This window comes from Eleginops maclovinus, chromosome 1 (assembly GCF_036324505.1).
Source record: "Eleginops maclovinus isolate JMC-PN-2008 ecotype Puerto Natales chromosome 1, JC_Emac_rtc_rv5, whole genome shotgun sequence".
In the NCBI taxonomy this organism is placed as follows: Eukaryota; Metazoa; Chordata; class Actinopteri; order Perciformes; family Eleginopidae; genus Eleginops; species Eleginops maclovinus.
Genome location: NC_086349.1, coordinates 18,282,293 through 18,294,884, shown reverse-complemented (window position 1 = coordinate 18,294,884; position 12,592 = coordinate 18,282,293). Strand labels below are relative to the sequence as shown.

The window sequence follows — 12,592 nt, the reverse complement described above, 5'->3', positions numbered from 1 at the left end:
GCAGCAGCAGCAGCCAGTAGTAGGTAATGAGGGTGTATCAGAATGTGGAGTTGAGGCTATTTTATGTGCTGCCAATCTCTCACTTCATCAACCTCCCAGTGCTCTTATTAATAATGTATTGGGAATGAAAGTTAATGTATGTGATGAAAAATGTATAACCTTGTGAAAACCTATGGAAGAACTGACCTTTCAGTGGATGTGTGTGAGGCGCTGCCCTTATCACCAGGATGCTCTGCAGGTCTGCACCTCAAAACCAGCAGGTTTTTATCTGTTTCACAGCTTTTCATTTACAAAAAAAAGAATAAGCAGAATACAAATCCTTTTTTAGGGGGGGAAATTGCTTAACAGATTTTTACATATTCATATCCAGCGTTTGTAAAACACCTGTTGGATTTTAGTTATTTCAGACACTGGCAGAACACTAATCAACACGGGTGTTTTGTAAGCGCGTTTATAATTCCTGGGGTCATAACAAATTGTAATTAGGCCCGTGGCTGTGTCGGGCCAAGCTCTCATTGCAAACAGGAGAGTAATTTTCCACTGCACAGTATTATTGACACAAAGTTTTCTCTGTTGATTAAAATTTTTTTAAATGAATCAGCCTATGCATGCACCCCTGTGCTTGAGGAGGCGGAAAGGCGATCTGCTACTCAGGGAGGAAATAGAAAGGATATGATGGTGGGCAGCACTAGATGATATGGACAACTCCGTAATAGGCCTCATTAGATGCCCAGAGCCCAAGTTATATGGCACTCTGTTTCCCATTAGGCTGAAAGCACAATGATAAAAGAAAACATAATGATGAAGGATAATTGTCCTGGAAGCAATGGGTATATATTTCATATTTATTATAGCAATCCCTAAAATCGGTTTTGCATAATATTAAACCTACAATATATAGATAGTAAGGAATGTGCTCTTGCAGTTTATTTGGATTCATACAACTTTGCCTTAGTTACAGATGCATTCAGGCAATAGAACATGAAACACACAACATGGAAAACTAACTTTGTTGTTGGTTTTACATAACCTGGAAATGTAGCTATGCAGGTTCGAGACAAATTCTCCAGATCTGTCCCGTAACCAAAACAAAAAACAACTATAGATTGGGGCATTTTTAAGGAAAATGTATTGTAATGTTGTCATGTATTATGATAGATAAAGCCAAAAAGACATGGGCGGGAATGGACTGATTCATTGATAATATCCACATTTGAATAATTCTCCAAATACTGTTTTCAGCAACACTGAGCAGACTTTGTAAAGCATCTCAACATTACCCAACAGATTAACCAATGCTTTTTTAGGGACCAAGGATTAAGCAACTCAAAAAATGTTTGTTCATAAGAACAACACAATAATGTCTTTAAAACACGAGACCAGTAGGGTGTCTTTCTTTCCTTTTTTAAATTGTATTTAGGAATCTTACTACTGGTTGTCAAACCAGGGCCTCAATCTGTTATTAGAGAGGTAAACTTTCATACTGAGTAACAAATTCATTTTTTTTCACAGTTCAACATTATGTGTACATAAATGTCACTGTCAATATAAATCCTACACTCTGTATCAATATATTTTTTATAGTTTTTAGATATGTAAACATGCACTCATCCATTCAGTATTTATTGCTTTCATTTTTTGGTTGGATTACATTTTGTAGAACACTGGGGTTTAAAGACGTTTTATTATGTCAGCAATTGGTTCTTTTTAGATATATTTTTATAATAATAACATACACACATTTATGTTGCCTATTTCTCCAGCTTTGTTGTTGTTTCTAGGCTTTGTGTATATTTCTAAATAAGTGCATTTTAAAGAAAAACAAAAAAGATATCACAAGTTAAATTCCTTGTGTATATGTACTTGGAACTTCAAGGTGACTTACAGTGGTAGGTTTTTCACAGGAAGTTTGATAGTGGTGTGATATTTATGTGTTGCTTTCCTTGACATGTTGTTTAACAGTAAATACTTTGGACAGCAACCTTTCAAGGCAAAATGCTGATCCTAACATGGTGGGGTGGGTAGGTTACCTTAAGCTCAAAGTAGAATGAGGATGGGTTCATGTACATTTAGGAACCCAGCTACATAAACAAAATCCAATGCAAGCTGAAAAACATGTGTAGTGTATGTGTTCTTATGCTGTTTTACAGAATGTACCTCACTTCATCTGCAGGATGCATGTTCTTCTCACAACAACAATGACCACAGCGCCATCTTGTGAAAGATTAAGGTAAGTCAACTGAATGCTTCCTAATGGCTGACACAATGAGCTTGCCTGCTCTGAGCGCAGAACAGAAACTCTTCAGAAGTACATTTAGTGGTATGTCAGTAGCGGTTGTACAGATCTTATTAATTCTGAGCCCCGGTAGTGAGGATACAAGGCTCTGAGGCAGTAGAAAAGAGAGGAGAGGTGGAGATCGCTACAGCATCAGTAGATGGCAGTAGCATTACACCATGGCAAAGGTGCTGAGGTAGACTTCATAACCTTTGCGTGAGATCATACATTTGTTTTTAGTGAAATAACAAGTAGCCTTAAGCCTTGGTAAATAAAATACAAAGCTGTAATTATCATTTATCAGATATTTCGTGTAAATGAAACAAGATCATATTAAGATACTTGTGTTTATGTATATTCATTACCTTCCAAGTAACCATAAGGCCATGTGAATCAATGATTGTATCACTGATGGCTGCTATTCATTACACGGAGCATCAACAAAGAAGTTTCCCTTAGGTAATTAGTTACCCTTAAAATAAAATGTGTCAGTCTTTCTCAAGTCACACTCATAATTAGAAAGTCAGATAAGTTATAACAACTGTGAGACCCCATAATTCAGTCACAGATTGAGAAAGGGTAGACTAATTGCATTTGGTTTTTATCTCATAAATTGGATCCACTCCAGAGCTGGGATGGAAATCCTCGTCTTCAGTGGTGGATTCTCAGAGGCATGACAGAGCTAAAGTTAGGAGGGTTTCCGAAGCGACGGGGGGAGAAAACATGACAGATGCTGCCTTGTGCTGGCTGCTCGCACTGGCGTTAATGGTGTGAGCAGCATTTTAAACTTGCTTCAGGGGCTGAGGGCAGCCGCAGACACTTTGCATGTGAGAGGTTATTCGAAACATTTACATGGCTGTGCATTCGAGTGTAGAGGACAATTGGCAGCACTGAGGTCAGGTCAAACCCCCCCCTGCTCTGTAATGTCATGTCGAACCAACCTTCACATGAGTTGCAAACATCACAGTTGAATCAACATGTTGTTTTGCACTAAATTATACACAAGGCAGCAGCAGGATCACTGTTACTTTATGCTGTGTAAAGCATCTTCCTCACTGTGCTGTGTGTTTATCTGGAAACTCTGTGGCCTCTGTGAGCACATGCAGCTCAAACAACACACAACATCTCAAAATAAAACATGAGGGTTGATCAGCATGTGGTTGCTGTGCACCATTTCTACCTTTTACTGGCACCCAGTGATCTGGCAGACTCGTGTTAGCACAGGATGTTTGTGCAGAGCTTTGGTCTCTGCGTCTTGCATGCTCTCCGCTGGCCTGCAGGCCAGATGGGTCAGTGACTGTGTAGTCGGGGCTTGGCGGGCCCCTTCTGTTCTCTGCGAGGGTCCACTCTTGGGACTGAAACCCCAGAGATCAGAATTATAGGAACTGGATCACAAGGTAGTTGGATTGCAAGCTGAGTGGGTATATTCACACACATATGCATTCAGTGCACACACACAGGTAGATTGAGGAACAAAACGGAGTGTGTGCTGCACACATGCCGACTTGTTTTACACTCTCCTAGAGAAGAAAGATCTGTCAGAGGACATAATGCTTTTCAGATTAACAGGGAAATCAACATAAAAAGTCCTTTTATTTAATAAACTACTAGCAGAGCTTTTATCATTCTAGACAAGCTGTTCAGGAGGGTTACATTATCGAAGTGAGATTTCTCTTGCTATGTCATGTGGAAATTTAGTCAAGTCATCTTCAACTGCTATTGCAGTCCATTAACTCCATTGTGAAGATACATAATTGATGCAGCCTTTGGGTAGAGTTTAATCAAATGAGGGTGCTCCACACTCCACCGCCAACTGAAAAATGAGACACACAATCTTTAGCGATGTAGTTTGTGTGGTAAGACTATAATTCACACTTTGGATTGATTTATTGTCATTTGACTGTACACTTCCTGCATAATGCCCAAAGCAAAACTCTTAAGATTTTTCAATTTTTGTGGTTTATTTATGAGCCCAATTCAGGATCTGTTTTAAGAAAAAACAAACATATAACGACTCAATATGAAAACCAGACAGATGTTTCTACATTACCCTCGAAACAAGCAACGTGTGACGTATGATTTATCCTCTGCACCTTTCAGGTTTCACATTTCATTTCATCTTTGTTTGATGTAGATTTATTGTACTCTTCTTCAGCTTTTCGTTTCTATATCAGTATTTTGTTTTCTCTTGCGGCATTTACTTTTCTTTGAAATAACAGTGAACTGTGTGGGATGTGCAAATTCATTGTTTATGCTATTCTCCTTGAAATTAAGGGCTTAGCTTTCTGGTTAAATTTCACAGTCAGCCAGCACTTATCTCTGTCAACTCCTGTTCAAGCCACAGATGATTTGTCTTGCTTTGATTGCTGTTGTCTTTTGTTGGTAATGTGGACCTGCGCTGTGATTTCAAGCAAAAAATGTACTCCTTTATTTTATTCAGTCTTCTGAAGGTTTCATCTTTCATGCAGTCGAAGCACAACAAATATATTCACAAGATGTATGTTGGACTGGGTACCTCTTTTCTCCATGAATGCATTTTTCTGACGGGGGAATTGGGAGAAAGCAGTAGATTAGTGCATCTACTCAGCTGTGAATTCTGAAGAGCATTTCTTTCAGTCAGCCGTCTTAATAACACAGCAGTCAATTAAAATCCATGACGTTAGATAGGTAATTCTCAAATAATCATTAACCAGGGGATAGATGGAATTAGAAGTTTGGATATGGAAGAGAGGGGAGGGAAAGATGGCAGGAGAGGTATAACAGTTATTACAGCAGAAGCAACACCATACTAAATCCCCTCGCCAACAATGAGTGAAGATAAAGGAGGTGACTGAGCTAATTGTGTACTGTCAGAATCCATATCTCTAACGACTGTCAAATGAGCAAATTTCAAATGTATTCTCTCCACCCACTCAACTCCCCCCAGGAGCAAAAGTGGTGAGAGAGAGAGAGAGAGAGAGGGAGAAATAAATACCAGGAGACACTAATGTGATGAGAATGATGCCTGGTCTCTTCCACTGATTAAAAATGCAATAACACTGTGACATACACACTCACGCACACACTTGCTGTGCAGCCTAAGCTGAGCATGAAGTAGGTCTCTGGACTCACAGATAAGAAATGTCTCAGTGACCAACACTAATTTATTACTTACAAAAGAGGCACTGTATCTTTTTCTTGGATCGCTCGCTGAAAAACAAACAGCATCTCGGCTTAGAGCCTGTTCAGAAAATGTGGTCTCCCTTTAGTTGGTAATTAGTGCCTGTGAGGAGAAGTGGATGATATGATTAATGTCTGACCAACGGCCATCTCACTGTACCACTAATTGTACATTCTTATTGTCACTATGTGCTGGTTACAGTAACTGGCCTCATTTCATCAGAGCAGAGCAGATCAAGGGAGAAGAAAAAAACCATGCTGGTAAACAAAAGGCCTCATAAGTAGGTTTTGAGTACATGATGCAGCAGGGGGAAAATAAGAAGAGTGAAAAGTGTCTTTATCCACCCAACGTTATATCAGGCCTCAGTTGGTCACTGACGGGAAGCAGATAAGGTTTCAGTCTGGCTGGAGTTGGATAATTGGACATTTATGGAGAGATAGGAGAGCCCAGGGCCCAGGAGCCATGAAACAGAGCTAATCTAGACTTCGCATCAGTAAATTGTCTGTGAAAGAGCGCATCAGGAGTTCTGACAAGATAAGGAAGGCTTTCTTCAAAGGCGGAGCTGGACCAAAGTGACATGAAAACTCAAGATGGAAGAAAGCTGTTTGGCGCTGGGACTTCTACATGTCACATGTGGCACGCGCTGAAAAATACTTTTTGTCTAGCAGTGCTGTCACCTTGTCATCCAAATTGGGTCAGGGAAACTTGTAATTCTTACACATTGAGGACACTTTTGACAACGTTAAAACCAGACAGCTCTTAAGAGTCAGGACTCTTTGGAAAGCCTGTGTACATTTTTCTAGTTTTTAAAATACACTCTTCAACTTCCCTTATAAAACCTGCAATTGACTGTCCTTAAGAGTTGAAACGTTTAAACTCTCCTGGTGGAGTGTGCCCTGCTCTCTATCAGTCCACCGTGATTAGTTTCCTCTCTTTGATGTTTCCCAGGAAACTGCTACCTACAGAACAGGTGCATGCTGAGCAGGTGGGCCCTTACGTAGGAGCCTTGAGAGTTTGGAGCTGGAGAAATGCATACCTTGCACTATTTTCAGTAAGTAAAAACAGATTCCTGAATAATGCCATGTCATAAATATGTTCTGCATATCAATGCTTGCTTCACTCAAAGTTTTTTCTTCATACCAACATACTTTAGCTTGAGCTGTGTACTATTGCTTTGTTTTTTGCTGAGCTGCAGCTCTAAATGCTGTGCAGCCTCTATGATTTCTTACACACAGACACTGACACAGGCAATTAATTTAGTAGGGGAGAGGCTGGTCGTAATTGGGCATAAGTGGGATTTTTCTTGGCTGTGTTCGACAGAAAATGACAGACTGTGTGTATGAGAAGTAAAGACCATCTGGTCCCACAGGAGCAGAGAGAGAAGCCAGACAAGTGGAAAGAGAAACAACAGAAAACCTGTGTGGGTAAGGATTTCATTCCCTCGTTTCCCCACTATTGCTCTCTTTCTCACACAAACACAGAATAGACGAATCAGCATCTCTTGGAAATATATCATTTGCGGATGTAACAGCCAAGAGGTAGATGCTTACCGGGTGTGGAAACAGAGGTCTCTCATGCGTGGCCTATTCATGTTTTATACAATAATCAATATTGAAAATACTAACATTATGCTCGCTGGCAGGCACAGGAATAAAGAGCGGTTAGCTCGTAAAGGCTGGCCCATCAGGAGGACAAATTGATCTGACATGTTTTATTATTCATGTAAGGGATTGGTGTTGAGACTGCGGTGGAGCAACAGCGAGAGAAAACAACGGATGTGACAGAAAGGAGCAAAAGGTGAGTAAAGGAGTCGGATGGTGGACATCCTCTCCTCTTGCAGGGTCTCATCTCCTTTGCATGGCAGGACATGTTCAGCGAGATCGCTAATGTGCCCTGTCATGGGGTGAGACAGTAAACGAGCACATAACATTTCCTTGGTTTACAGAAACCCATAAACAACACAGTGATTAATTATACTTGTACATACAGCAGTTCAAACATGCAGCGCTCTCTCGTGCTAGAAAAACAAACATGCCCACTCATACTCACGCACAAGCCTAGAAATAACTATGATATGTTGTCTGATTTAATTGTATAAAAGTTAACAAAATTATTTTATTACATGTTCATAATTTGACAGACATCACAACATACTTGCATGATTGTTCTGATAATAATGTTTCCCACACAATAATTAGGCATAATATACCCAGTACCAAACTATATTTAAAACAAACATGCTTTCAGATACAGGGAAGGTCAATTAAACAACAGATTAAAGCCATATTCTGTCATTTAATGAAGTCTAGTTCTGGTAAAGGAAACAAACGGCAGAAGGATGCTGAAGCTTATTGTCATTTTCAGGATTTATTTCATTTTTTTTTTTGGTTTACATCAAATAGAACAGACATACATTGGCACATGCAAAGTGAACACTTTGTGGTGCTTTTCATAACCATCCAAATCCAATTGAACAAAGACTGGATATCTATTTTTGTACTCCAAACATGAAAATACTCTCAACTATTTACAAAAAATATACTTACAATGCCCATCACTCTAACATAATATTAATCTGGGACTGATTGGAGTTGATTCAGTAAAACAAAGTACTGTATGTGGCAGAGCTTGCTGTTCAAGGTAATGAAATCAACTGCAAGAAAAAGAGGCACAGAAGAAAACCACTTAAACGATACAAAACAGAAATCAGATAACGGGAACCCCAAGAGAATATGGCTTTAATGACATTTTAAAAGAAAATATCTTGAAAGCACATCCACTGTCCTTTTTTTTGTTTTGTTCGTGGTTTGTTCTCGTTCACAGTGACCCCTTTTAGCAGGCAAGTTATTCTCTGTCAAAGAGAAAGGGGCCACAACACAAGTTTAAAACCTTTAGTTTAGTGAGGCGGAGCCAGCCACACTGACCTACAGCCGCTAGTCTCTGTCAGGACTCATGTATCATGTCTGGATGAAGATTGGATGCTTTCCACAGTCCTGAAGTGCATGGGTACTGCAGGTGGTGCTGGGATGCCAGCGCTCGCTCTCATGTCTCTGTGTGTCTTTCTCTGTTTCTCTACAGCTCCCTTCCCTTTTCAAATCACAGATAAACGACAAACAGCATTCATTTTCAAGCAGATCAGATCCTGAGGTTGTTGTAACTCACATATGTTTTCTTGGTGGCTTGACCTGAAATCAGAGAAAAAAACCTATTAAGATTCACTTTGAGGATGGCTGAAAGAAAAACAAGACAAGGATTTTGAAGAAGCAACGAAACATCGACAGATTTTAAAACTCTTTCTTCTGTTGCTGTGCATCCTTATCACCAGCTGTGTGCAATCAGTTGCAATATTTTTTATGCAGTGTATCATTTCAACTCACAATGCCCCCGTGTGCAGCCTTAGTTTCTATTTTCAGATGTAACTAGGGATAAAAAACACAAACACCACACAAGTGAGCACCGAACAAATGCTAGGGCATGCAACATGATCCCAGCCTGGATTGCCATGGAAACATATCAGAATGTGGCTGTGTGCCTAGGTGCTGTGTGCGTTTCTGTGCACTTCCCCCTGTTTATCCATCGTTATGAGAACCAAATTACAAACCTTCAGAGTGAAGGCATTTCCGGCTTGTCGTGACTTCCGGTGAAGGCTGTGAGGAGTCAAGGTTTGTCTATTTTAGTGTAGGCATGTGGGGGTTAGGATTAGGACAAAAATGTGTGTGTATGTGTGCGTTGTCTTTTCTGTACAGAGGAGAAGATCCTCGTACATGATCTTAATCACAGACATTGCTATAAATTCTTATTCTACTGCGTTCATGTTGCTATGGCGACCAGCTCCCATGGGCTATGCAATTAAAGTCGCACCATTTCTTTACAGCTGCATTTTGTAGTCTTGGCCAGCAAGTATGATGAATAAAACATCAGTAACTGTACAACAGATTCTTGCTCTTAACCATAAACAGTCAGGAGAATCAGGCTTTATTTTTTTTTGTGTGTGTGTGTGTGTGTGTGTGTGCGTGTGTGAGTGTGTGGGATTTATACATTCCTTAGCAGTTCGATAGTTCAATAGTTCAACAGTGGATAATTAATCTCAGCCCATAACTTCTCTTATATTTAGTTTCGCCGATTTCTGTAAGGTTAAGTTTTCTTCCCAAAGTACTTATTGTTTATTAAATGAAATCTGAAGGAAAACATCAGCCCGCTTTGGTTGATCTATATTGGAAAACACATTCCTTCAGCACAATGAAGCATTTCAAATATCTGTCATTTGCAAGGTCTTTCAGAGGCGTAATCATGAGGATATTAAACAGTATCAGTACCAATGTAAATCTGCAGAACAGCTAATGCTCTTAATCCCGTAAATCACTCCGAGCCATCTTACACAGGGCTGATGGGTACTGAAATGGAGGTATTTGGCGCTTTGATGGTTACAGGAATTGACGGACAGTCTCAAGGGATGGTCGAGGCCCGGTTCAGGTTTTCAGGGCAGTCATGCACATAAATTTGCGATTAATAAATGTCACTTCTTTTGCAGTCAAAAAAGAAGGGCAAGAAGAGGAGAGTGTGCTGGGAGGGGCGATGAGGCGAGAAGATATTCACGTAGGAGAGACAGAAGGTGAGAGACACACAGAACAGATGACACGGTGCACTTTTGGGAGGGCCTTGTGTGGACTGCATGCCCTGCTTGGGGACTTTTGATGTGCTGCTGCGGCAGATGTTTCAACCTCAATGCAGAGTGAATTTTCTCATTGAGCCACATGTGTGACTGGCAAGGATATGTTCCCGATCCCCTGATACACTTGCATCAGCAGTCTAATTTATATGTGCGTAACTCACACATCCAGTCACACACAGATACACACATTGAAAAACACACCCACAGATACACACTTGTAGTTGTACGCACACATAAGCGTATTCTGACAATGACAGATCAGTGTGACAACTGTTGGGTGTTTGGAGAAATTTCCAGTAAAATCTGTCATCTCGTAGGCATAATTCAAAGAGAGGGTTGAGGGGCTCGTGCACCTGTGGGTGCCGTGATCACTCTGTGATTAGAAAGCGCTGCAGGAGAGGAGGTCTTTGGAGACTGTGATGTGCGATTTGCATGAGCTGTCAGTCATTTTTGTCTCTATCCTGTCAACTAGACGAGAGCTAAATCTAAATTCCAGCTTTGGCAGCTTTTTTTCGTCTAAAACCCTTTCAACTTTTGGTGTTTCTTGCCACAAATAAACAATATATTATGAAACTAAGGAAGAATGTCAGCATCCCCACTCCCATACTAATACCCAGTATTATCTTTGCTAACAGGATCATGCTTACTGTTTTGGATGAAGGGTGGTATGAGTAACATGCAGCCACAGCGACAGATAATCTCCTCCACTCTCGCATCAAAGCCCTCCTTCTTAAAATCTCTTCCCAGAGCCCCCCCTCCCCCTTCTTTTGAGCTCACTGTTGTGCACTTGAGCTAAAGGTCTAACCATTTATCAGGGAACCCAAGATAACCAGATCCATTCTAAGGGAAATTACACATACTTTTTACCCAAGTAACCACCCAATTAAATTCCTGGAATGGGACTTTCCAGTGAGGAAATAGGAAAGAAGCTAAAGACTTCTCATTTGCCCCTCTTGGGAATATAGGATATATGACCACTCAAAAGCTCTACGGCACAGATATATATGTAGATCTCAGCTCCTTGCTCTTTGTGGTCTGTATAACACCCTGATCTCTATTTAAGCTTTATTAACATATTGGCAATCCCAGCACCCCGTTTGCTATCTGTCTAAATGCGATTAGTACCTCGGGGCAAAAGCCACTATTTCAAGAAGATCTGGTGGCCAGAAGATTTCTGTGCCAAGAATACCTTTTCTGTGCGCTGCTCATTGTGTTAGCTTTAGAGTCAAGGATAGAGTTTTAGTTGAGAGATGACGTCTATAGCAAGATTTTTTTTACAAGTAGCTAGTAAACAAGCTAATAAAAGTTTCCTGCCTATTTTGCTGTCCAGGACCGTTTACATGCATTAAACCAAAGCCTGCTCAAAGATTAGTCAATAATACTCAAACTACAAACTGAAACCAAACCTTATGTGATTCCTAAATACTCTACATGTAAATGCATAATCTGTTTATCAAAATCTACTAATTACACTCGTGAATAATTTGACTTGATTTTGACATTCCAGAACGGACAGTGATATGTTTAGGCTGTGTGTGATTAAATATAGAAAAAGCATTTTAGATTTGAAAATAGATAATGCATAATAGATAGTAGACTATGCAAAAATATGTTTGCGCTTTTTAAAAATGATTTATTTATTTGTTGTTGTTTTGGACTAATCCTTTGAAAACAGTTGGCCTTTTATACGCTCTTTGAAGACTTTTGGGGGGACAGAAAGGCCTATTGGATTTTCTTTTTGGTTTTGAAAGTTGTGATTGGACGCAATTACCACATTATTTTTCCATTGAGGAAATCATTGTACATACAGTAATGCTTATCTTCACCATTTGGTACAATATAGATAATGCAATCAATTTGGTAATGTATTATTGTACAATTTCTCATTGTGTTTTATTTGTATGAGATTTGTGAATCAACATCATTTTCACTTTATTCAATTCCAACCATTCTTTCCCCTTACCCATAGAACAGATTTTGGGCACAGACATTTTCTTTGCATTGCGGCCAAATAACTATTGCATTCTGATCTTCAAATCAGTGATATGTTCTGAACGTGTTTTGTTCTTTGTGCATAGGGATACTTACTCATGGGGTCAGCAGCAGGGTTCTCACACAGCTCAGTCTTAGCCTCTCCGTTGGGCCTCTCGTTGGGTTTCTGGGACAGACGTGATGACATTGTTGCAGCTGTGACCACAGCCTTGAAGCTACGCTTTCTCTTTTGTACGTTCATCTCAGGGTGGAAGATAATAATGTACACCTTGGGCATGTAGAGCATGCCCAGTGCTACTGAGGCACTAAGGTTCATGGAGATGGTCAGGGTGGTTGTTTGAATGTACAGCTGGAAGAGAGCACAGACAGGAGAAAGGTGATTTTGGAACAGACTCGAATGGCAACATATATGATAAAAAGGGCAATTCCTTTTTAGGAGATTTGGCAGTTCCATGTAGCACACAAAAAAAAACCATTTAAAAATCTTATCAAG

At 40.0% G+C, this 12,592-nt stretch overlaps 1 protein-coding gene across 2 annotated transcripts in view; it reads right to left on the bottom strand.

Moving 5' to 3' along the window:
* Positions 1-7,571: 7,571 nt before the first annotated feature.
* Positions 7,572-12,592, bottom strand: part of LOC134870138 (metabotropic glutamate receptor 7-like) — a 94,864-nt gene continuing 89,843 nt past the window's right edge. The window contains exons 9-10 of one of the 2 annotated variants that reach the window (XM_063892192.1): positions 12,196-12,448; positions 7,572-8,522 (exon numbers count right to left, since the gene is read on the bottom strand). In XM_063892192.1, coding sequence (XP_063748262.1) covers positions 8,386-8,522; positions 12,196-12,448 — 390 coding nt within the window. In that variant the 3' untranslated portion in view covers positions 7,572-8,385. Of the gene's footprint in view, positions 8,621-12,195; positions 12,449-12,592 lie in introns of both variants that reach the window. The other variant, XM_063892183.1, reaches the window with a different exon arrangement.